Source organism: Leptosomus discolor, chromosome 3 (genome assembly GCF_034619465.1).
Source record: "Leptosomus discolor isolate bLepDis1 chromosome 3, bLepDis1.hap2, whole genome shotgun sequence".
Lineage (NCBI taxonomy): Eukaryota > Metazoa > Chordata > Aves > Leptosomiformes > Leptosomidae > Leptosomus > Leptosomus discolor.
In genome coordinates, this window is record NC_141393.1 from 51,875,887 (window position 1) to 51,901,510 (window position 25,624).

Sequence of the window (25,624 nt, forward strand, 5' to 3'; positions counted from 1 at the left end):
TGTTGTCGTGGTAGCAAGGACTCATCCCTTCTGCCATAATCTGTCAGCTTCTGTCTCAGCTCCTGCTTGGCTTCCCTTTGGGCCTCCTGCCTGTCAGCCTAGCAGCCCTCCACCCTCCCAGATCCACTCCTATTGAAAATCTTTAAAACTGCAGGAGCTGAAAGGATTTGACATTTTCCAGAATACTTGAGCTTAAGTGTTAAAATTGACATAGCTTTAATAATCTGATCAAAGAGGCTTTAGCCAGCACCTTTTGAAGGGTCCCTGAATCCTTTCCAAACAACACTTGTGGGTGAAACGGGGGAGCGTATGAATGTGTATGCGCGTGCACGTGTATGCACGCACTCCTTTTTGCCTGATAACCTTACCCCACTAAAGCTTCAGTTCTGCAAAAGGTGCGAAAAGTCAGCAAAACCCAGTAGAAATTACAGGAAAAGCCTTAAGTGCCTTGCTGAGTCTTTCCAATAATGTTAATTTTTTGAAAGTAGCAGGGAGAGCTTTTTATTTAAGGCAGTTCATTTTACCAAGGTTCAGAAAACAAGATGGTGTTTCAGGTGGAGAATTCCTAGCAGCTTCTTTTTTTTTTTTTTTTCTTTCTTCTTTCCTTTGAGATTTGTGCGTGATAAATAGTTTCTATTCTGCCATTTAAGGAGTCTTGAATGCTCTGTGTGCTTGTCTGTGTAGAGGGGTTCAGTTAAATTAATTGATAACAGAGATCAGGACTAGAAGCCTACAGAAAAGGAGGGGGAAGGGTTTCACACTGTCTGGCTGCTTCTCACTCCACTGCTGAGCCATGATATATGGCAACCCAGCCCAACAGGCTAAATTGATTCATCTCTAGTTCCTGTTTCTTAATCTGGAGCTAAATTGGTTTCATTTTTCTTGGTTTGGGTGGTGCTTACAGGAAGTTTTTGGCAGCATCACTTTACTCCATTGTTTCTAACTTAAATTTTTGCCTTTAAATCTGAGCGTTATTGATTGGCATGTTAAACCCTGTATAGCATCTGATTAGCATTTTTTAAATTGTCCAGAAGCACATGGCTTACCACCTGTGTCAGCCGTGCTCTCCGTTCAGACCAGTGGCTAATAGAATTAGCAGTGATCCGCGTATTGATCCTTCTGTCATGAGAATGGCGTTCCTTCTCCCTCCCCTCTTCCAAAAATAAGTCTAGGCAAGGAGAGCGATGTGGTTTTGTTTGGTTGGTTTTTAATCCGTTAATACAGTACAGCAAGCGGTCTTCCTTTTTGGCACACAGCTGAAGCTTTTTGCTTAAGCAAGTTAATTTAATCTAAAGTTAGATTTTTGTGGAAGAGTCTCTTGCATGTAGAATGACTAGAAGGGTTTGGGGTAAGCCTGCGCTTGCTGCCCTGCTCCTTGTGCCGTGCCAGGTCATCAATAGCTTGGGTGGGTCGACCTGATCTGTGCTGTGTTGAACTTCTGATGGCAGCCACAGCTAATGAGAGACATGGTGCTGGTCCCAGCTTTCCTTTGCAGCCATGCCAGATCCTTGGTAGCTTGGGCAGTTTTCTCACCGTTGACCTCGTCCACATTGCATTGAACTTCAGATGGCAGCCACAGGTAGTGAGGGAGGTAGTACTGGTGCCACTTCTCCTTCCCAGCACTGAAGGATGTCTCAGTCCCACTGAGCTTTTCTAACCTCGCCAATGTGAGGTGTCTGGGAGACACCATCAGGTGCTGAAGGCTCATGGGGAGAGGTAAAGGACTGTTGCACCGGCCGAGCTCTGCCTGTCTGCTGAAGATCCCAGCCACTACAAAGGTGGTGGCTGGGGTCTTCAGCAGACGGACAGAGCTCGGCCGGTGCAACAGTCTTTACCTTGACTCAAGATGCACCTTTGCTCAGAGAGAGCAGCCCATCCCTAGTTGCCCAGTTATCCTCTCTGACTCCTCTGCCAATGTCATGCTCTCAGCCGAAGCACTGTTGCACAGAGAGAGCTGCAAAAAGCATCTTCCCCACAAAAAGTCTTCCTCCTCCCTCCTGAGATGCTGCCTGCGAGGGTCTGGCGCCATTTTGAAACTGAGGTTTCCTGGGGTTAAAAGCCAGCATCTTAATTCAGAGTGCCAATGTTCAATTTTGCTTTCTGCCACCAGACTAGATTGCAGGCCAGTGAGAGAGTCTGGGTTAGTGGCCCACTGGGTCACCTCCCATTTGTTTTCCTCAATTTTGTGTTGTCATAAATTCATTCCAGCCCGTTGTGGTTGATCAGTTTATCTCCGTCGGGGCAGGGAGCGCTGCGAGCATGATATATGGCACAGAGCATTGTAGCCAGCCTCTCCATGAATCACTCCAGCTGTTTGGTGTCAGCCCCAAAGCAAACAGGACCCGGCCGCTAAGCGTTGACTACGATGAGCTCAGTATGGGAAGAGACATGACGTATGAATGTTTATTTAATAATTCTCTAATATTTCCAGCAGAGTGTGGTTGTGCCTTCTGGGGGGGTGGAAGGCGGGGGGGGGGGTCGAAGAGGGAAACTCTAATCTGTTGGGGTGGGTCATAAATCAGGCAGACAACATCATTAATCAGGGTTGGAACAGAAGTGGAAGGAGGTGGGACTCGAGCTGCCATCCTTGGTGAGAAGGGGGCTGTGCTCTTTTTTTTTTTTTTTTTCGTAAAACAAATCTTGTTTCTGATTCCACTTGGCCCCAGCCATGCTGCCCGCATAATAGCAAACCTGGACACAAGGCTGTTTAAGTAAGTATGGTACCTCCGCTAAAAACCTTGTGATACAAACCTGCCAAGCATTAAATCCTTTTATAATTATCTTCTGTATGTAACACTTCATGCTCATCATGCTTCATTGGATGAGACACTCGTTGGGTCAAAAAAGAGGGTTTTAAAGACAAAAAGCAATTGCATTTGTTTTATTTTTCCTGTCTCTTCTTTCCTCCCTTTCCCCCCCACCTCACCTCTTTCCAATCCAGCTGTTTCAAAAGCATCAGCTTCAGAGGGGCTCTGACACAGCAGCACAGGAAGGAGCATCAGTTAAAACTGGACAAAGTTTAGGTTGGGGTCCTTGTGCGAAGAGTCAAGCATGTGAAAGCAGTTGGGGAGGTAGCAGTGTTTGTTGCAGGGACCCTGCTCCCAGGCAGACAGGTCAAGATAGGAGCAGAGTGTCAAGCCAGAGTATTAGCAGAGGCCTGAAAGGGAAGGAGCCCCACTTAAGCTGGTGTGTCAGAGGGAAAGAGAAGCTGTTGTGAATTCACACTGGAAGATAAGTGCTCCGCAACCCTTTTCCATAATATCACACCATTAATAGGCTTTGGTGGGAGACAAGAACATCATATAGCAAAGATAGAATTAAAAAATTAACGCGAGTCATAAATGACCTGCTCTGTTAAGAGAGAGCATGGTGCTGCTGCTTGGTCCAGTCCTAGATCACCCTGTGTAAACTTGAGACAGGGTCCAGGAAGCTGAACTGAAGCGTGGGATTGCCAAAGCCAAGCTGAGAAAGCGCCGCTGGGCTGTGCTGCTTGTCTCCAGATTTTTATCTTTATTAAGTTTTATTCCTTCCTTTCAGTAATTCAGGAGTATGTCATATGTGCTTGTAATGTATACTGGTGTTCAGTGTTGAACGGGTGCATAGGCAGGTGCTCCATTTCTTTATGAAGTTAGACTTTGGCATTACTTCATCCTCTAGGTTGTGGTGTTGGAGAGCAGAGCACTGGGCTGTGTTTCTTTATTCTGCTCCCTCTTTTAACTGTTCACTAGAAGTTATGTGTGCCAATGATGGTCTCAAATGTTATTACCACTCCGCCAGCTGAAATTGTATCAGTGTTGTGGTTCATCACAGGCTAGTGGTTAATGAAGCTCAGCGAGGCAGACTGACTGTACAAGCTCAGACTTGGGGGAAGGTGGTATTTCTGTTTAGTGCAGCTGTGTCCAGAGGTTTGGTCTAGTTCTCATGCCTTGGGACAGTTTTCTGTAGATTTTAACATCTTCGCATAGGGAGGGACTCCTATGTCTGTTGAACCTGTGATGTTTTAGAGCTGAAGCATCTGCTGCAAACCCAAGGTGGCTGCTGACTTAGGAGGCAGTAGCATCCCTGTCCTATAGCTGTTGAAAACCCCAGGAAGGAATTTTATTCCTATGTTGGGGGCGCAGTTTAGGCATCTTGCCATTTATGTCTCTTCGCCTGCCCCTTCTTTTCTTTTTTTTCTTTTCTTTTTTTTCCTTAGTTTCAGAAATGCTGTTAACTTTAATTTGTGGAGTTGCTTCCTGGGAATGAAAAATCAATGGGGGGCTATCGCAGTGTGAAATTCGACTGTCACTATTGAGCTATAGAGTTAGCAAGATGTCTTCGAAGGTAAAAAATAAATCGTGGCCCAGCAAGTGCTCAGCTGTGCTATTTCAAAGGGGATATGAGGCTGATGGTCCGTTAGAGGGTACTTCAGTTAGATGGATGATGATTCCCTGTGAAATATTGGAGTTATTCCATAGGTAAGAGAAACTTTAGCTTATAAAACACAAACGGCTGCCTTCTAGCAGACAAATTCTGCCCTTAGATGTGTGAGCAGCTTGTCAAAGAGAGGACTCATCCCTAAAATTAGCCTGTGGTGTTTAATAACATCTCTGGTGGAGCATTGTAGCTCCTGCTGTGTTCCTTCTGAAAATATTTTGAGGATGTGACTGTTTATTCACATTTCTTACCTAAGCTGCAAGAATTAAGAGGCAGGGACTGATTTTTTTTTTTTTTTGTTTTCAGGAAATGTTTGTATGGTGCCCAGATGCTCTCAAGAGAAAAGTAACAATTATTTTTACGTAGGCTATTTGGATGGAAATGTTCCTTTAAAGAGCAGAAAAGGGATCATGTTGTGCCCCATCCGCTGCCAGGTTGCTGTTGCTCTCATGCATCTGTTGTGCAGGCAGGACTGCCCTTCAGGCTGCCTGCGTGCTGACATTAATAGGGCTGCTGCTTTCTTTGGCACTTACTGACTATTGTGGCAGGACTCAGTAAGTGTTTGTGCTGTGCCAGCTGCTGTATGACAACAGGATGATTGTAATTACAGCTCTTGGTAGTTTATACATTTCTTAGACTATAGTTTTGTTTAAATATGAAATCGTACCAAAAATACCCCAGTTTGTATTACTTCTCACTAAACCATGTCTGGGACAACTGTAAAGTCTGTAGTTCTTTCTTTTACACTTGCATGCACAGTTGCAATACCGCTGAGGGGAGCTTACTGCTGGAAGAAGGAGTTTTAAGCCACATTTAGTTGGAGCTTGGTAAAGATTTCCCGAAGAATTTAATGACAGAAGAATTCATTGTGCTTTCATATCTCTTCCACCTCTGTAACACGGAACCCAGCACTGCTTTTACAGAAGCAGTATAATAGCAAGTAATGTAATTAACTAGTCATTTAATAGCTGTGTTGATTTTTTACTCACTTCAGTGTCAGTGCTTGTCCTAACCATACCCGCTTCCCCACCATTGCAGGCACTTCATCCTATTTCTCCATTCACTTCTTCTTTCTTCCTTTTTGATGGTTTCTGTCCACAAAAAGCTGCTGTTTCCCACTCAGTTGCACAAGTATTCCCGTTTTTCCCTCAGATAGCCAGCTCATGACCTGTCCTTCCTCTGCATTGCTGCTTTCCTCTTCCAGCTCTGCAACCACAACAGATTATGTGCTACTAGTGCGCTGTGGCTCCTTTAATAGCCTCGTGTTTCTTTTTGAAGGTGTGATTACCATAAATGATACTAATTCTGATCCTTTCTTTCCCCGTAAAGGAAACAGCAACAGTGTAAAAGTTCTAGGGCGGCAGCAGCAGTTGTAGGAAGCTGGCTGGAGGATGTGTTATCACACTGTCCTTGTGTACCTCCAATCAGTGGTCATGAATGGAAGTTCTGGAAAGCATATCACCTCCACAATAAAGTCCTTAAAAGGCTGCAGATGAATCCAAGTGCTGCTGTAGTAACATAGATATTTCCTGTTTATTTCGGCTGTTTGGATGCAGGCCATGGGAGTAGAAGGCATTTCATTGTGCACAGAGGCTGGATACAAGAAGGCATGTCCAGCCTTCTGAGCACCTTTCAGCCCTAGGAATTTGCTATTCCTCTTTCACTTCGGGGAGATTTTATAATTCTGTGGTCTGGTCATCCAACCAAAGCTACCGATAATCCCAAACCACCTCCAGGCCACAGTAAGATGACAGGTTACAGCTGCCATAAATCTTCCACAGTAGAAAAATATACCTGCCTAGCTGTATGTGGAGCTTGGTCATAATCCAAACACGTTTACTTGTGGATGGAGGCAAGTTGCAGTAGGCTGGAACCTCTAACTTGTATGCATCAGCAGGTAGAGGAGCTGCATTTTCCATTTCCACTGCCTGCCTTTTGTGGCCTTGGCTTGTATTAAGATAGAGATCATGATGCGCCTTCACAGATCTGTTAGAAATACAATTACGGTATCCAGGATGAGGGATACATTTGAAAAGTGAACTGAGATATTAACACATTAGATGTGTGATTATATCTGTTTAGGAGTTTTGTTTAGAGAATCATTTTCTAACTCAGCCTGTGCTGCCTCAACAAAACCTTGCTGCAGCAAAATACTTTTCTGTAGCGTGGCTTGTTCCTTTATCGCCAAAGCTGCTCCAGTAAAGCAATGGGACTGCATTTTATTTTCTCTTTGGAACAGGGGACATAGTCTCTAAATCGAAATCAGAATGACCCATGCATTCTTTCTCCCAGCTTTCATGTCGAACCATGATTGCTCAAATGGCACATTTAAAATTTTGGCGCAAGCTCAGACTTTCACTAGCTGTGTTTTTAAATCAGTCCCAGTGGCCAGCGGGTACTGCATAGCCCTACAAATGCATCTAAACATGCTGACTCCGAGGCTCCTTCCGTTCTGAGCGATCAGCGCTGCCATCTGTCTCTGTTTTGATTGGGGCTGGGCACATGTGTCCCAGCGAAACACGGGCCAAAAAAAAGAGAAAGAGAAAGAGCCAGTGCCTGAATTTACTTCCCGCTTCTGTAAAGACATTGTTGGGTTCTGTGTTATAGAGGCGGAGGAGATATGAAAGCATAATGAATTCTTCTGTCATTAAATTCTTCTGGGAGTCTTTACCCAAGTCCCTACTAAATGCGGCTTAAAATGCCTTCTTGCAAGCGGTAAGCTCCCCTCAGTGGTATTGCAACGGTGCATGCAAGTGTAAGAGAAATAATTCCTCTGTGGGGAAAAAAAAGAGACAACGTTTTTGGTTTGCATCAAGATGAAATTAGTCAGAAGGAAACTCTGAATTTGGCAAGCAGATGCCGGTATTAACAAGTTGTGCAAGCAAGTATAAAATAGAGGCGCTTGTGACTGAGAGCGCCTTCGTGTTGTGTGTATGTGTGCCCTTGCATGCACCCTGCTCCAAATTTGCAACTTAGAACACGGAAATTGGAATGGGGAACATTGCATTATTCATAACTTGGCAACCAGAAGCCAGGGCACTTTGCCAAAATAAACTATTCTCTATAATTACAGGTGAAGCAACATTCTTTAATATCTTACAGTACAAAAACATGCATTAATCAAGGAAAGAGGGCTTTTTTTTTCCTAGAGGACAATAAATTAGCATCCTTGCCCATTTCCTCAATACATGTGACTGTTTTACAGGATTATAGGTCAGCCTTTTTAAAGGAGGTTAGTCTAAAAACAGATAAACCAAATAAATGAGATTTTTTAGCTAAATAAAGGGGAAGCCAGCACCTAAAACGTTGATGTCTCGTCAGAAGATTTGCTTTTAGCACTGGCACTCTCACAGACCGAGAGTCTAAACTTCACTTGATGTGATTTGACACAGCTCTACTGCAAATAGTTCTGCTGGGCAGTTTTCTACTGCTAGGGATCTGGCCCCTTCTGCTGTAGCCAGCCCATCTAGTGAAATAAAATCACAGTGCATCGTGCCAGTCCAGTAGCCTGCATGTTCTGGGGTGATTCACAGTCAATCTGCCACCAGTGCCTGACAATGAATTTCTTTCAGAGACTTAAAATACTGAAAATGCTTGAGCTGTGTCTGTTTCCTTTTAAAGCCACCTGTGACTTTTCTTTTTGAAAACTTACTTATCAGTTTAAGTGTTTTGATTTTTAGTAACACTTTTTTTTCTCAGCTTTATGTTATGTTCTTGCACTACAGTAAATGCAAAAGACCTTTGTGTCTGTGTATCTCCCACTGACTTCAGTAGAACTTACCCACATCTGCCAAAAGAAACTCCCCGTATTGTTAGCTATAGCACTTCCTGCAGGTGATGCTTGCTAAATGGAAAGAGAGGGCATATTCTTTTGCCAGGTTGAAAACAGAAGCAGTTCTTGTCCCAGAAAACTTAGGGTTGTTTTTAGTTGAGTGTTTGAAACTCTGATAACAAGGGAGTTGTGTTGAAGACAAAGTATGAGTGAAAGCCAAGACAGTATCATCACGCTCTGCCATTCTGCAGTGCTACCAGTGTCACAGCAGCTATGCACAGCATGTTACAGGCTAATAAAACATGGTCTCTTCTCTGAAAAAGTTGCCCTCTCACCCAGACGTCAATTGGCTATGACAGAAGGCTTGCAATTAAATGATTGTGCACTGATGTTGGGGTCATTTTTGGATCGTTTTATCAAGTCTTAAAGATTTGTGCCCTGCAAAGCAAGGACTGCAGTAGGCTTTCTCTTCTGCAGCGCAGTAGTGGTTATGATAATTGTCATCTGCAGCTGTGGTTGGATATGGCCAGGAGCAATTTCTCTGCTCCTGGAATCTTTCTTTAGCTTGACTCTGCCTTCAAAGCATTGACCAGTCTGTTTGTAATATTTATGATAGGTAAGCTGCTAGTGACCTGACCTCTGCCCCTTATGCAGGGAAGTGGCATGTATGTTCTGCTGGGATCAGGTTCTCCACCTCGGACAAGGGAAGATAAAGGCTTTGTTTAAAAATAAAGACATCACTCTCGGGTTTGTCAGTGTTACTGTACGTTTTCCCGTCTGCCACTCTGTGTTTACAGGCATACAAAAACAAAAATAAATGTATGAGGGAGACAGAAGGTCAGAATATCAAGTGTCAAAAGTAGCCTATGAAATTTTATTGGTGATGCGTTTAATCAGTGCTAAGCGTTTTTTACAAGGTACGTACAAACAGTGGAATTGTAAAAATTTATGGAATGCTGTGTACAGTGTGGCCATTTATGAAGAAAAGAGAATTTATATCCAGTTGAAATAAACCAAAGGGGAATGTTTTATGGAGATTCCTTAACAGCGGGATACATCAAGTGAGGTCGGGGCAAGGGGAGGATGGGGTGTTTGCAGGGGCTTACTGATCTTTGAAGTGTTTTTCTGCTTCTTCAGTAGCTAACAGATTGCATCTTTCTGTGGCTCTCAAATAGGCAGAATGCTGGATGCAGTGGTGGTATGGTGTTCTGATTTTTTCTGTACAATGGAAAGGAAACACAAGTGAACAAATGCTACGGGTATCACTGGTACAAGGCTCTCGCTCTGGGGCTCGTTCCAGTCCAACAGTTTCTTGAGCAGCCCTTAATATCCAGCTGGGAAGGGTTAACTGAAGCCAATCACTTTGACATCAGCATTTTTTTTTTTGTTTCCTTTTTGGTCCAGTATTTTGTTGATGATAAAGCACAGACTTAGTCAATTGAGAGATTCCAGAGCTGCAGAATCAGAGATAATTTAATTAACGGAATTGCTTGTGATTGCCCACTGGGACAGCGGGTAGGAATTGCTCGATTTAATTTGGAGAAACAAAGATCACATGCAGGCTAATGTTTGACAAATAACCAGCGTTTGGGTTAAAGTTTTTTTGCAAAGAGGGGGGCAGCCAATTCCCAGGGGAGATTTCCCAGGGGAGATTTCCCAGGAGGTGATTGCTGAGTAACAGCTCAAAGCTACAGATGGATCCTTTTTCCTCTTCTATGGTATTTTTGTGCCCTTTTTCTGGCCTTTTACCTGAACAAAGCAAGGATTTGTTCAGAGGAAGAAAGTTTGTTCTTGTTTTCAGTGCTCAGAGGAAAATGCTATGAACATAGAAAAACATGCTTTGGGCCCAAAGACTGAAAACTACCACATGCTGCCTGCCCAGTCTCATAGACTTGCTCCCTGGTACCCCGCGTCCTCAGCTGTGACAGCCAAGTTGTTGAAGAGTTATCCACAAAGTCCAGAGAGTAGTGCAAGACTAAGCTCTGCAAGGAGCCCTCCCTTCATGTTTTTGCTCTTGTATAAACGTTCTTGCTTGGGCTCCCCTCTTTGTGGTGATGTAGGTCCCCAGTGCGTAGAGCATGGATAGTGCCCTTTTGATGTGTCCTCAGCCAGGGAGGACAATTCAGGTATCAGCGAGGCCACTTCGCATCTACTGGAGAAGCACCAGTGCTGGGGCTCAAGGCATTGCTCTTGGCAGCAGTTTTGCTCAGCAGATCTCTCTGGAGGCTGATGAAGGACGTTATCCAAACATGTCAAATCAGAGCACTGAGGTGCAAAATTGTTAAAAGAGTACTCCTACATCCAGTATGAGGTCAAGGCAAAGCAAGGAGAGCAGAGCTGTGGAAGTCAGTTTCTTCTTCCCGGTAATTCCCTCCCTCTGCCTCACTTGGCAGGGTAACCTGTACACAGCCTTACCCTGTCCATGAAGTTTGGCTTTCTGACCATCGCTCCACCCTGGCATTACTACATAAAAATACTGCCCAAGCTACTCCCAGCTGTGTCAAAGCAAGGGAACACGAGGTAGGTACGCAAGAGGGAAGCCTGAGTGAGTTCCCAAGGTTGCTGCTGCAGGAAGAGTTGCTCCTAAACGATGCTTATCTTTAGGATACAAGCAGCAGATTGACGGTGAAATGTCACTAAATGGAGTGGCATGTGTCCCAAGTGTGCTGGCCACCACGGGAGCCAGACACATGGGAAGTGACTCTTGTCTTTTATTCCATCCCTGGAGGTAGTTCCAGTTTCCTTTATTTACTAATGTTCTCCCTATTTCCGTTGACCTCATTTCCTCCGGCTTTTCGGAAGCAACCATGCAATTATCACTCACTTTGGGTTGACCCTTGGCCGCCACGTCCCTGGTTGCTGCTGCTCCAAGAGGCTTTCCTGAAATCTCAAGTGCAAAATACTTGCTTGTGGCCAAACCCTCTCTCTTATGAGGCAGGAGCTGCGTCTTCAGCACTACCCTGTGTGTCAGGATTTGTCCTGAGAGCACACTTGGCAGGGAGAACGTGGAGTTTAAAGTCTGTCACAGCTGAGCTTTGATCAGTTCTAGGAGGTATTGCAGTGGCTAAAGCTCCCTCTCTTACCAATGCACCCCAGTCTTGTTAATAAATGTATATTTAACAATGTCTGGAGCGTATGAAGTGATAATAACTAAATCAATACCTCTCACATTGATTGTCCAGGATCCCTACAGCGTGACGCACACAACGGTGCGGTAATTTTCCAGCTAACTAGCACCCTGATCTACAGCCCTCCTATTGATTGGCCATTGTATCAGGCAGCCTCTGAGCATTATTGCTTATACCTCTATTCAGCCTCCTTTTCTGATTCATTCGTTTATTACTGGACAGGTGCGATTATCTCAGAGACTTTCTGAAATTGGCCGATGGGGGTCAGCCATTTAGACTTCTATAAACAAGCCATTTTCTATCTCCTCTAGTTGTTGTAGTTACAAATTTTTCCTTTTCAAGCTTTGACTGTTACTGGGCTGGGACTGGGGATGAATTGCCCTTTGCTTGGATCTGCTCAAGGAATCAACTTTTCCCTTTCCTTGCTGAATCGCCTGCCCTTCAGGGGAGGACAGACATCTCCAGAGATTGTAATAGGAGAATTTAGCAAGGAATGAGGTTCTGCTTGGCACATGCTTTGGGCAGGAGCCACACTTGCTGCCTTTACACCTCCAGTGCCCTTATGCATGCAGGAAGGAGAAATGGATTCCAGAAAGGCAGAGTAAACTGCAGCCTTCATCCAGCATCAGCTTGTTGATGGGCCAGACTGGAAGGAAAACAATTTTCTCATCAAACAGTAACCTCCAAGCTATAAATAATTCTGTTTCTTCCTTGGACAAAACTAACACCTTTCTAGACTTTCTTTGAAAACACTGGCAACTCTTCCTTGAGGGTGAGAACCCAAGCTGGGATATGATAATAATTTATACCAATGAGTAGGAGTAAGTGGGTGTTTCACAGCAGGGAGCACTGTCTGCTACTGAATCTCTTTCATTTTGCTCCAAAGAATGTTTATTGATACCAAGACTTGAATCCACAATGTCCCTGTCCCCAGGCAGTTCTCACCCACCAGGCTATCGTGGAGCATGTGTTACTTCTTTGCCTTTTTTGCAGTTTTAAAATTGTTACCATTTCCTAGCAACTGTCATTTGCAGTGAATCTCCTTCTGATGAAGATCTCTCCTCAGATAGCTCATGCAGAGAGTGTCTGATCTGTAGAAAGGTGGGAGTGAAGTTGGAGGGACTTTATAACACTGGTACTTAACCGTATGCACTCCTGCAGCTTCAGTTTCTTGTGAAATGTCATCACTAGAAAAATCACTCAAGATCTTTTTGACTAGCTCTGTTTCCAGAGCCTTGGGAAACACCATCAGAATCCTCTTGTGGGAGACACATCAGGTCCCTCCCTGCATGCTGGCGACAAGTGACTAATGAACAAAGGAGCGAGTGTGTGTGCAGCGGGAGTGCTGAGATTGCAGCTCACTTTATTGGTTCTAGTAGTTCCACTAGACCCATGTTTTAGCCACCTGTTGATGAATTATCCTCTAAAAATGTAGAACACGTAGATGCCACTGTGTGTTTTGTGGTGATTGATGTAGCTTCTGGTGGCAAGGTACTCTTCAGGTTCTTCTGAGCTGGAGTCTGCTTGGACAGGCCTGAAATGCACTGACATACATGAAAGTTGCTGTTTTGTTTTGTTTTTCACAAGAGTCAAAGCCTTAATGTCAATGCAGTACTCTAAACCTTTTCTGGGGAATGCTTGAGGGCCCCTACCTGTGTCTGTGCTGTGTAGAAATTGGTTTTTGCAGCATGCTGGAGTGACACATCCTTGTCTATAATGCTCCCCACATCTCAATGCTAAGCATTGCTGTCTGCCCTTTCTTTTAGGCTGGCAAGTTGCTCTTTTCACCGGCCTTGCAGAACCATGAAAATACACTTGCCTGCCCTCAGCACAGCGCCTCTATGACAAAAGAGATAATACTGCCCATCAAAAATGACCCTAGGAAATGGGAAAGCAGAGATTGTAAAGCTGCTTTTATACCCAACGTGTTGGCAGTGTCCGTTGCTTTTGGTTTCTCCTTTTTTTAGTATTAGAACCCAAAAAGCTAGGGGTTTCTTTAATATAAAAGCGTTGTGTTGATCATATGTAATGAGTTGATTTTGTGTTTCACGAGGCTGATGGCCAGTAAAGACCTCCATTCTCTAAGGGGAAGAGCAGCTCCTATTGCCCACAGCAAGTTACCTCACCAGCGTTAGAGCAACATACTTTGTCCAAAGCATTTGGTCCTAAGGAATCTCTTAAGGGAGAGAAGAAATGAGGCAGAATACAAAACAAAACAAAACAAACCAACAAACAAACAAAAGAAAATCTGTTCTTTAAATATCCATGTCTTGCAGAAACTTGCTATCTATGAAGCTGGCAACTCCAGCCCCGTTGTGTTCTGTTGTGATGTGTTTGGAAGTTTTTAGTAGGACACCTCAAAGAGTTCACACTGGGGTTTTCAGAATTCTTCTTCACCTCAAGTTGGATGTATTGATTCGAATTTTGCTGTTTCCTGTGTGGTACCTGTTGTGGGACCCTTTTCCCCTCAAACTCTTTTAACAATCTGGTGTGCTCAGTGATGCTCACTCTTCATCATCTTTTGCAGAATTACAGAAGACTCTGCAGTGACAACATTTGAAGCGTTAAAGGCTCGTGTCCGTGAGTTAGAAAGGCAGCTTTCCCGTGGGGACCGCTATAAATGTCTCATTTGCATGGTGAGTAGCACTCCACTTGTGGTAATGAATCAGAAATGTCCTGGTATCTTTGCCAAGGAGGGGAGAAGGTTTTCTCCTTTTCCAGGTGGAGTGGGGGAACTCATCTTTGTCCCTATACATCAATTAGCCATCCCAATGAAGGTGCTAGGTCTTCTTAGCAATTCCACTGGTGTTTGTAGCTAGCTGTCCTTCTATATCAGGGACAAGAAAGCCCTAACTTCAGAAGACTTTCAGCCTTACTATAGAAAACTCCCAGATACCGGCATCCTCTTCCTCCATATGCAGGTTTAGATACATAGGAGAGAGCAGAATCTGTGATCTGAGACCCACCATACGATCTGTGAACAGGAATGTTGCCTGAGCATTTAAGTGTCGATGTCCTGCTTGCTCTGTGGTGATGCTTGGCCTTCATAAAGAAGGGCAGGAGCTCCCTCCTATGGTCTGAGCCTGCAAAGCTTTGCATCTCCTGTTAGGTTTTTATTCTGCTGATAGCAGCAGAAAATTCTGCTTGGTGGAGGGCTCCCTCTGCAACTTCAGCTTGACACATGGTCCTTTCTCTCCCAGCTCACAACTTGCAGGGTGTGGGAGGGAGTGCAGTCCCCATCTGTCATCCTACAGACGGGACAACAGCTTACTCTTGATTTCCAGAGGTTTATTAGCAATGGTAGAAAATACTCAAGGGAAGGCATATCTGCTGAAATAGCAGCAGCGTTCTTGGGATGTAGTTAAGCTGTTCCTGCAGAGCTAAGAATTGTGATAAGGGTTAATCTTACCCTGTCACTGGTTTTTGTATGATCTGGTGACCTTTCTGATGAGAATCATGGCAGGTGGCCACAGTAACTTCAGATGCTCTTGCGATAACCGTGCTGAGCCAGGTCACCACTTGAGTGGATTATGGGCTTCCAACAGGAGTTCTGGGAAGCCAGAAAAATGGACTACAGGAGATTTTCTGCCTCTGCTACGCAGACATTACAAAAATGCAAACTTACATATTACGTGAGCTTATTTTTTTTTTTAATACAAAATACAAGGCAATGTTACCCACAAAGAAAGGCATAATGAGGTTGGGAGTGACGGATCAGTAGACCCCTGCTGTGGAAATAACCTGTTTGCTTCTTCTCCTCAGGATGCCTACACAATGCCCTTGACTTCCATTCAGTGCTGGCATGTGCACTGTGAAGAATGCTGGCTGCGGACTCTGGTGAGGCCCTTGGCTACTTTCTTCTCTTCTCGGATACTTTCTTTTAAAGAGGGAAAAGTGCTTTTTGCTTTATTTTAAATAATTTGGGTGCTGTGCTTCCCAAGCCTTGCTGTTTAACACCCCACTCTAGCTTTGACCTGAGTGAGTTTCATATGAGTCATCATGACCAAAGTGCACTCCTATCCCTTCCTTTCTCCTCTGCTACTGTGGGGACAGCCATTGCTCATGTAAGAGCTCTGTGCTGGGGAAAACCTTGTCTTACCATAATTTCCAGGGGGGCATCCATGCAGAGAAGTAAAGCTATGATAACGGAGGCCAAATCCACTGAGATTTCATGGAATGGGTAGCTTCTGAGAAACCTAATATTCCCCTGAAGCAAAGGGAATCATCTCCAGGATAGAGGATATAGAAGGGAGCTTTTTTGAATATGAATCTATATTTTTCAGATTATTTGAAATAGCACTGTACCGTTTTCAAGCATATGCCATTCTTTGGAAGACTGGGGACTACCTTGAGCATTGAATAGGTGACCCAGAGCAGTAAAAATTTATACATGTATTCAAGGACATCAGGTTAAAATTTAAGGTGTTATTAAATAAAGCATTTTCCTTTCCTGTGTTAAAACTGTGGGCTCTATAATCAGCCTTTAATGTCCCCTGTGCAGCTGATTTTCAAGCTTTCGTTTTGGTCAGGTTGGAGAGTGGAAAATACTCAGTCGTGCTTTCTGGTTCTCCTGTTAGCAAGATGATACAGTGTTGGGTTGCAAAAAATGTAAGGGAATGCCACTCCTAAAAACTGTTCCTGTAAGGCATTACAAAATCTGCTTTATAGAACATGTTGTGTGCTTGGAATTACGACTAAGCTGATCATGCTCCTTTAAATCCTGCCTTTTAAAAGTCTTGTCCAAGAAAAGTTACCAGGACGGTGACGTGCCTGTGGGCTTGAGTACTAATAGCAACTCAATAACTCGTCTGTCCTTTGGGCTGTATTTTATAGCTCTTCAGCTACGCCCCGTCACTATTTAGATTATACAAGCTTTTGTAAACATTTTAGCAGCATGTTATAAGACACATATGTGGGTACATAGCCATGAGGTGTTTGGATGAATGTGTGTTCCACCACCTTTTCTAAGTGAGGAGTAATCTTGTCCTTCAGCGGTGCTACAAGCAGAGGATAAAACACTAATTTCTTTTTCATTTCCTTTACTCTGAAGTCCTTATCCTCTCCCCAACAGCCTCAAGTTATCTTCTAAATCGGTGGCACCTATTTCAGGCTACTCTTAGGCTCAGCAGCAACTTGTTCAACTTCAGTCAGGCAGCTTTGTTTCATGCACAGCAGTACCAGCTGCTCATCAGAACAGGGAAACCACACTCCAGGTGCTCAGGGGTTAGCATTTACTCTTTCAGAGGGGGAGCCATCTCCCCTCTAGATATCTGTGAGGAAGGTGGGGATCAAGCTATCAAGCTGGCTCTGTGCTCTCCACACATGACTTTTCTGCTGACCAGGCTGGCAGGGTGGGAATAGTCCAGCAAGACATCATATTAGGACTTGGCACTTGCATAGGGGAAGCAATTAATAAGTGGCTCCTCATGTGTTCCCCAGTCCTAGCCTCTCCCTGCAGCCCCAAATTTATTAAACCAGGCCTTTTCACAAGGCATGCTTGCACTCCCTCTCCCGTCTCAAAAAAAGATCTCACAGCCTGTGTTCGCATGTTTCTAATGTAACCATTAAAATGTAGCCCGAAGACAGCAATAAAAACCCTGGAACGCCTTGGTGCTTTTGTGTCTTGATCAAAGTCAATGTGTGTAATCTCGTTAAGACTGCCCTCCTTCCCCCTCCTTTTTTATGAATTTAATGGCATACAGCAGCTGGGCTCAGTGTTTAATGCTCACCAACCTGCATTGTTCTAATTAAGGTATCTCCTTTTATTTCGGGCACAAAAGAGACTCTTGGTTTTTTTTAACAAGCGAGGAGCTGTGGGATAGTGTGTGTAATAATCGCCACTGTTACCTTTCCCTGGGTATAAAGCTGTTCTCCCCAGCGGGGGCGGGAGGAGGGAGTCTGCGCATGCAGCACACATGGAAAGACTTGGCTGAGGGAGAGGGGCAACATTTTTCTTCTGTTGTGCAATAAACAATTTGTTGGAGTTAATAGGAGTTGGGGCGGGCGGGTTGTGTCGGGCTTCCGGCCCCTTTTGAACAATCTGGAGATCTGCCATCCCTGCTGGTAAAAAGTCCCCTTTCTCCTGTGTGCCTGTGGTTTATATGCCCAGCCAAGATCTAATATTAAATTAGAGTGTGAGTGTGTCTGAGAGAGGGAGGACCGTCTATTGAACAAGGCCCTGGAACTGAAGGCTCTGAGTGCCTGGGAGCACTTCTAAACCTCTGCAGGGTATTGAAGACAGGGTGAAATTTGATGCTTACATCTGTCTGTGGACCGGAGGAGGTGAAGTGGTTTTTAAAAGGTTTAAGGTTTGAACATTCTCTAGGATACAATGCTATAATGATCTGAACATCTCTAGTATCCTCTGACTTCCATGGTGTCTAGGGCACTGAAGAGGATTGGATGTTTCTGAAAATAAAATTTCTGGACTTTTGGCTCTTGATGTCCAATTCCAAATTATGACTGTTCTGTTGCTAAGGGAGAGGGGGAGATGTTTTTAACCACCGACTCTACAAATGATTGCTGGGCTTTCTAGCTTAGGTACTGTTATACTAGAGCTCAGTGCGTCAAACTGCCTCCAGGTTCTGGGGATGAAACATTCACCAGAGCAGACTCCCATCTCTGTCTCCTGTTGCTGTATTGGATTAACGTAAAGGAAAGGCTGGGGTTGCACAAAAGGGCCTTGGAGGTGGCTTAAAAGAATGGGGATTGTGGTGCTCACTGACGCAGCGTCAGGACATGAGTTGAGTGGTTTTCTCTCTTTCCGCTTGCTCTGTGAGCAGAACAGGGCTGCAGTCCAGGGACCACAAGCTAAAGCTGTGCTGTACGCTGCATACACTGTAGGCAGCTCTGGTTGTAGGCACAACGGGAATGGAGACAGGGAGAGGGATACAAGAACGTGTTGCTTGATGCCATGTGATTGTGCCTGGGTTCCCAGGAAATTATATTGGCTGTTTTGTCAGCTGGATTTGTCTGCTGGTTTTGTATTGCTGTGTCAAACCTAACTGATGAGTTTGCTACTCCTTACTTGGTTGTCTGGGGCACTCAACACAGCAACATTTTTCATTCATCTGTCCTGCATGCAGAGAGCTAGTTGGTACACGTTACACAGAAACTGGGATACAAGCCTGGAGCAACTTCCCTGTGGTCCCTTTCAGAAACCCCTGAGAACACATGCAGGTTCTTCAAAGATGGCAGGGGAAATGGTGTGGCAGGAGGGAGGCTTAGCCTGGGCAGCAGGAGGTGGCGTTCATTTCCCTGAACATCAGCCATCCTTGTGGTGGGTGACCATCCTCAGCTGGTTGTTGGACTGTAGCCCTGAGATTTATCCCGGGGGGTGAATCTCTCTCTGGAAGAGGTTTGTCCCTGCTCTATCCTCCCCCATTAACTGAGAGGGAACCTACAGCTACTAGTGGGTGAGATTCATATTTTCCTTCTCCTGGGAAGAGTGCTTTGATAGTAGAGATTGGCAGTCTACTGCAGTGCTTTGCTGGGGAGGTTTGGAGCCTCCATCTTCAAAGGTTTGTGAGAACAGGTTTGATGTGTGTCCATCAGCAGCAGTTCAGGTTGAGGTGATCTTGCCAGCGGAATGGGTCAGTAAGTTCTTGACGTCCTTGTGAGCTCTAGTTCTGTAATCTCCCAAACCCTGGTATCCTTCCTTATGAAGTAAATGGAGTTAAAAGCTTGCCAGTGATGGTGCTGTTGGTGGGTGCAGGGGCTAAAAGAGGGCAGGTTTATTTGCTGAGTTTCCCCCACCACCTGTACAGCCAGATCCAGCATTTCCTACGTGTATTTGCTGTCCCCAGGCTTGTGCTTGCTTGTCTTGGGCTTATTTGAAAATGACAACTGCAAGAGCAGGAAAAAAAATCACTTCTAAAAAGCCTTCTTCATCACAAAATATGCTTCCAGGGGATCCATCGATAGATATGTGTGCTTTGCAGTTGACACGTGTATATCTTTGGTATATTACACTACTATGATCTTAGCCTTGTCACTTTTTCTAGGCTGTAATACTATATATCCTGTGCAGGCTGGAGTTTGTAAGAAAAGTGCAAATAGAGCGCAATCCTTCTGGGTGCTTCCTTAGTGCTTCCAGCAACATAGGCATCTCCTGAGTCAGCAGCTGCATGGAGGTTGCTGCACTTGATCCTTCATGATGCTCCCATCTGCCATGAGATTGTCCAGTTAATTATTAACATATTTCAGTTTTGGCCTCGAACAACCTGTGGGGGTGAGCTCCACCCTTTGAGGAGGCTCTGTGAAAAAGGTTGCTCCACGGATTGCTTTAACCCCATTACCTGACAACTGGCAGTACCCCACAACAGCAGTGGTGAGCGGCTGCTTCTCTGGGAATTAGCATTATTAGAATTAGGGTGGGAAGCGGAGCTGTCACCTTGGTTGAGAATTGGATCTTGCAGTTTGATTCCTCTCCTGGCAGAAGCTGGCTCTTGGTTTGGGTCCCTCCTGTCATCTCTCTACTTTGATTTTCCTTCCTATAAAATAGGCAAGTTTTGAGCCCAGGTTTGATGGTGGCACTGTGTAGGCGAAGTTGCTCTGTGTGTGTGTGACTCTCTTTATTCTCTGTGCCTGGTAGCATATTCTGCTTGTAAATTGCCCATTTTTAGACCCACAGGACAGCAGGAAGTGCCTAAATCCTTCCTTTCGAGTTTTCTTGCTTTAGCCAATTTATAGCCGACGTCACGCCATTTTTTTTTTAAGAGGCAACTTTAAGACAAAATACTCCAGTGCTTCCTGGCACCATGTGAGCCCTAATGACTTCTCAACATCTCAGCTCTCGTTAATGTATTTTTCAAACTACTACTCCAAGTGATTAGCCTGTATTGTGGATCAATCACTTGCCAAATTTTAATTAAGAAAGGAGGAGAAAAAATAAACTCCGTCCTGGTTCCAGCCCCTTTTCTTTGCTTTGTAACAGCCCTGGAGCAAACTTCATGCAGCAGAGTTTTATAAACCCCTCAAAACTGGGGTTTATAATGGAAAAGCTGAGGTGGCCTTTACTCTAGCACAGGCAGCTATAACACATCAAGGCTTTTCCATGAAGCTATGATGAAAGGAGCAGAAGGACCTGGGAAAAAAAAAAAAGAAAGAAAGAAATGGCCGACAGGTGGGACTTATTATTCCACAGCATTTTTATTTCAAGGGAAAAGTTTAGTAACCCCAGCTGGCAGGTGAGCAGTGGGGGAGCAAATGCTTTTTCATTGTGCCTGTGCCAGCATATGCGTGTGTACAAACTTATGTGCCTCTCTACAAGAAAGGAGAGCTTAAATGATAGTGCCAATAAATGTCATATACCTACACCGAAAAGTCAGATGTAAGAAACAAGGTTCTAAGCAATTTAAATCTAAAAAGAAAAAATCTGGACTTAGTTCTGAATTTAACACACATGCTGATGTGTGCAGAGGATGACAATTTTATTTAAAAGAAAAAAAAGAAAAGACTTCCCCAAGAGTCCAAAGTCATTATTTTTTGCTTGAACCAGGCATAAGTACTAGGGAGACCCAGAGACCTGGGCCCAGCATGCCACGTGCCTGTGCAGCATTCTGGCCAGGCTGCTGAAGGTGTCTAGGATGCCATTGTTCCCTCCAACGTCCCCAGGCTTCAGAGCTCAAAATGAGCTGCCATCCCTGTGTGCAGGTGAATCAGCATCCACCACTGCCCTAAATGAATTTGCAGTCAGATCACTTTTGCAGAAAATGGGTCAAGCTACATGTGGTTGCGTTCCACCTTCTGGCATGTTCAAAAATTTGGCCCTGGCTGCCCACGTGCAGCTGTCAGCCTTAGGTGGGGAGCATGGGTCCCCCTAAAGCCATCAGCGTGTGGTACAGAAAGCAGATCTCCACAGTCTGGCAGGATAAATACACCCATCTTCCCTTTCCCTGTGGTGTGAAGGAGTTGCATACCTGACCTTGCTTTGCCATGAAAGAGAAGAGCAGTCTCTTTAAACAGGCTTGTTCTGCCATCCTGTGGGCTGAGTGCGGAGGACTTGCACTTCCAGCGAGCACCTGTGCAGCCTTTGGAGACATCTGGACAGAGTGGCTTTCCAGGGAATCTGTCATTCCAGAATTTCCCACATTGAGATGTCTAGTCTGTCTTTGGCGAGGTTGCCATTGTTAAGGGTCACACACATCTGCCTGCAGCTGTCTCAGTCCACCTCCAAATCCCAAAATGGAGCACAAGATGGAAGACAGTGAGATGGCAGCAGCTGAAGTTTGCTTTTAGCAAAAATGAACTCAAGGGGGTTCAGTGCTCCTCCCCACCCATGTACAGCCAAACATCTCCAGCTTCAGCAGAACTAAAGGGAAATAGCTGCTGAAGTTTGCACAGGAGCATTGAGGAATAAGGGGGCATGATTTTAGGTGGCAGAAAGCACTTTCCTTCATCCTTCACCCCAGGCCGAAGGCAGGCTGAGGCATTTGGTGGGTCAGGGGACTGGTTTTCAGAAGGTATGTCTCTCTGGTGCATTGTCCAGAGAGTTAGAAACTCCACGTACTCAGTTGGATGTTTTTTTACCACTTGCCAGTAAGCTGTGCCTGTGCTGGGAAGGCGAGCGCAGACACAGGTGTGTCCCATAGTCACATCTGGAATGCCTTAAAGTCCCCATGCACGCTTCACTTCTGCTTGTCTGAACACACAGGAAAACTCAAATGGGCAGCTGCCAACTGCTGCCCCTTTAACAACGTGCTGTGAATTAATTCCTCAGCACTTCCATGCCACTTCCTCTGGGACCCTCCAGCTACAAAGACAGTGCCAAGAGGCCAACCAGATGCAACAGATGCATCTGAGGACCGGGGACCTGCATGGCAATACAGGCCTGAGGAGGGACTCAATGGAAACAAGCTGTTTTGTGGCATTTGCATCCGGATTAGGGAGCCCCTCCTTGGCAGTGCTGCTTATGTAGCCCAGCCCACAATGGCTTTGAAGGGGCGGGTGTTAAGATTTTTCTCTCCTACCTGTTGTAGCTGCTGCAGAAAGTTTTTACTGGGACATGCAGGGTCAGAGCTTGCCCTTTTTTAATGCTGAAGATCCAAAGCTCTGGTCTTGAGCACCAGTGAAGGGGCATGTTATATAAACAGTATATAAAAGGTCCAGTCAGTCTTCGGTCAGGGTTTTAAGCCTTTCCTCCCAGGTGTGGTTTGTGCTTGCTCTTCCCAGAATCCAGCATGCCAAGTCCACTGTGTGAAGACCAGTGCATGGGGCTGCTCGATGGGCTGCACAGGCACAGAGAGATGGTCCCTGCCTCAGAACGCTGAAAATCTAAACAGACACAGTAGTTAGGGGATAAGACAGGTCCCAGACAGCTAGAAGAATGTGCCCACAGGCATTAGCACCAGAGCTAGGTGAACCATCCAGCCCACCAGTGGTCTGTCCCACTGCCAGTCTGTCACTCACCCTGAGAATGATGTCCAGGGTGTCTCGGGTGTCCGTTCCGTGTTTTATTCAACTCCAGTTCAACAGAACTTCCTGTGTGGCTGGTTTAGATCTCAGGTGCAAGTGCCCATGCTTCCCATGTGTGTCAGGGCAGCAGCTCAGCCACTAGCAGTAAGGGGTATCAAATGGGAGCCTGATTGCTCACAAGTCCAAAGCTCAGGGAACAGCGAGTGTGTGAAATCCATGTCTGCCAGGAATAATGTGCACTGGGAGCAGGGAGGGGGCTGGTTCAAGGTTGGTCTATGGGGACTTTTAGGTAGTACTTAATACCGCAGAGCAAACATGACTTGCACCTCTTTGGAACTGCATCCTTGTGAATTGCTTGCACCCGTGTAAATTTTCTGTACCTGGGACTCTCTCCTCCAGATTCTCATTAATCCAAGGAGCTTCCAGGGCAGAAGGCCCCTGTCCTGTCTCTGCAGGTGTTGTCACAGAGCAGAGAGGACTTTTTCTAAGGATGTTTGCCTTTTGTGAGCAACAGTGCTAGCTCCTCTGCAAGGGATGTGCCCAAATCTGGGTAGCGGTGCCAAAGCAGTGTGGCAGGTCATGGTCCTGCCTTGCCACTCAGTCTGTGTCCTGCAAGCTGCTGCGCTCACTGCTGCAGGTACTGAAGCAAGCCCTGATAGGAGAGAGCGGCAGCAGCATCACTGAACCAGATGGGTTCAGTTCTGCCAGCAAGCCCTGTGCAAGGCGGCAGGCTGTCATACAGCACGTTGCATTCCTGTCAGTTAGCTTGTCATGCTGAGCACTGGGTGTTAGCTGCTGGAAGGGCCTGTCTAACAGCAGCGAGCAAAACGCAGGGTGCTCAGGCAGAGCCTGTGCTCAGGAGGTCATGTTGAGGCTGCAGTCAGTGCTGAAAACCAGGGCATCCCAATTTCCTGCATTGCTGGTGCTGTAGATGGGAGGTTGCCTTGCAGCAGAGCCATCTTTCTGTCATTTTTCTATCAACTGTCTTGTCACATCTGCCAGTCTAATGATGACCAGCTTAGGTTGACCCTGATTCTCAGGCTTATTAACACCTTCTTGCTGTCAGGCATGGTGACAGATGGCACATCAGCCCTTGTTGTATTTCATGTAGCGTTCACGTCGGCTACCCATTACCTCACCCCAGCTCACATCATGGTTTGCTGGTTTCAGCTCACCTTGGCAGAACAGACTCATCTCCACAGCATCTGTGTGAGCTGGTGGGGGGAGAGGATGAGGATTTCCTTCATGCCAACAGCTCTGGGGCTTTTGCGGGACAGCCAAGGCAGTCCCCTGGCATGCTGCCCTGAAAGGAATGGTGCAACCCCACCATGAACCAGTTCAGTCATCCCAGCTGAAAACTGCGTTTATTCCAGCTGGGTTGGTTTTCTACCGGCTCAGTGACCTGAACTGGTTCATCAAGGGCTGCAGGGGGGAGCAAGGGAAGCAGAAGGGAGCAGATCTGCCTGGCAGCCAGCAGTGACAGTGCAGTGGGAGAGGAGGCTCAGACCAATCCACCTGCAGAGACTCCTTTTTACAGAGCTGCTGAGTTTTGTGACACACCTCGGCTCTGTGTTTCAGCCTCCTGCAGAGCTCCTGCCTGCCCAGCTGCATCGTGCAGGGACTGGAGTGGGACAAGGGGCTTGCAGGGCAGGCAACAAAGATGTTGGGGCTCCCCCTTCTCACAGCTTGTGCCTGCTGTTGGGAGGGCACGGGCCTGCCTGGAGGAGAAAGGAAGTGGCCTTGCTGCCCCTGCTCCTATGCTGCTCCCTCTGAGATCCCAGGCCACAGGCATGGTCATGTGGGTTGTCCTTCTTTGGTCTCTTACGCTGTTCGTGTCGTCTGCCGGTTGCAGGGTGCCAAGAAGCTCTGTCCTCAGTGTAACACCATCACGTCTCCTGGAGACCTTCGGCGCATCTACTTATGAAGGACCCAGCGGGAGGGTGGGACCCAGCTACTCGGCTCAGCTCATCACACCAAGGGGGAGAAGAACGACAGCAACAACAAAAAAAAAAAAGACGTTTTAAAATTTAAAGAAAAAATGAACCAGAGACTCCAGACATGGACTCGAGGATATAGGAGCAGTGGGGAGCCTCAGCTCCCAGGTCCCGCATGTTGAGACCTCCTTCAGCATCTGCAGCGGGCAAAACCAAACCCTTTGTTGTGAAGCCCCCTTTTTTTAAAACCCGTATCCCCCATACACCCGTTCCCTGGAGCTGGCTTTGTATCGCAGATGGCTCGTGAGCCCTCCTTTGGACTGTATTGTTGACCACTCTGCCCCCAGGAGACTGGGGAAGGGACCCTTAACAGAAAGATGTTAAATAACCTGCAACTTGTGTTCTTTGTTCAGTTTGTTTTGTTTTGTTTTTATTTGTTTTGGTTTAGTTTTTGGTTTGGTTCTGTTTTGGGTTTTTTTGTGGTGTTCTAGTGATAAAAAAAGGTTTAAAGAAAAAAACAACACACCCAGGCAGAAATGAAGCACATGTAATATAGATTATATATGTTTACAATGTTGTGTATAAATGGGATAGACTCAAACATTACATACTAATAAGTTTCCCTTTCTTTTTTTTGGGTTGTGTTTTTTTTAAAGAAGAAAAAAAACGAGCAGAGAACATTAAACCCATATTTTTCTTGGTTCAGCAAAGTTTTGGCATTAAAGTCATTAGTTTAAAAAAAGTATATATATACATATATATAATATAAATGGTTTAATGTTCTGTGGTGTATATTTCCTCATCAGATATGAAGTTAACAGCTTTTAGTAATGGCTGTAGCGTTGCCCATAACTTACAGAACTTATGGGGAGTAGAGGAGGTGGATTTTTGTCATTAGTTGTAGCTAATGGGGCTATTTATAATAGAATCATTATCCCCGGAAAGACACGGCTTTTAAC

General features: G+C 45.5%; 1 protein-coding gene across 4 annotated transcripts in view; it reads left to right on the top strand.

Annotated features, from left to right (window-relative positions):
* The window catches only part of RNF220 (ring finger protein 220), a 222,479-nt gene extending 197,187 nt beyond the window's left edge, over positions 1–25,292 (top strand). For all 4 annotated transcript variants that reach the window (XM_086462228.1, XM_086462229.1, XM_086462230.1 and 1 more), the window contains 3 exons: positions 13,844–13,952; positions 15,079–15,153; positions 24,584–25,292. In XM_086462228.1, the coding sequence (XP_086318354.1) occupies positions 13,844–13,952; positions 15,079–15,153; positions 24,584–24,655 (256 nt within the window). In that variant the 3' untranslated portion in view covers positions 24,656–25,292. The remainder of the gene's footprint in view (positions 1–13,843; positions 13,953–15,078; positions 15,154–24,583) is intronic.
* Positions 25,293–25,624: the final 332 nt, after the last annotated feature.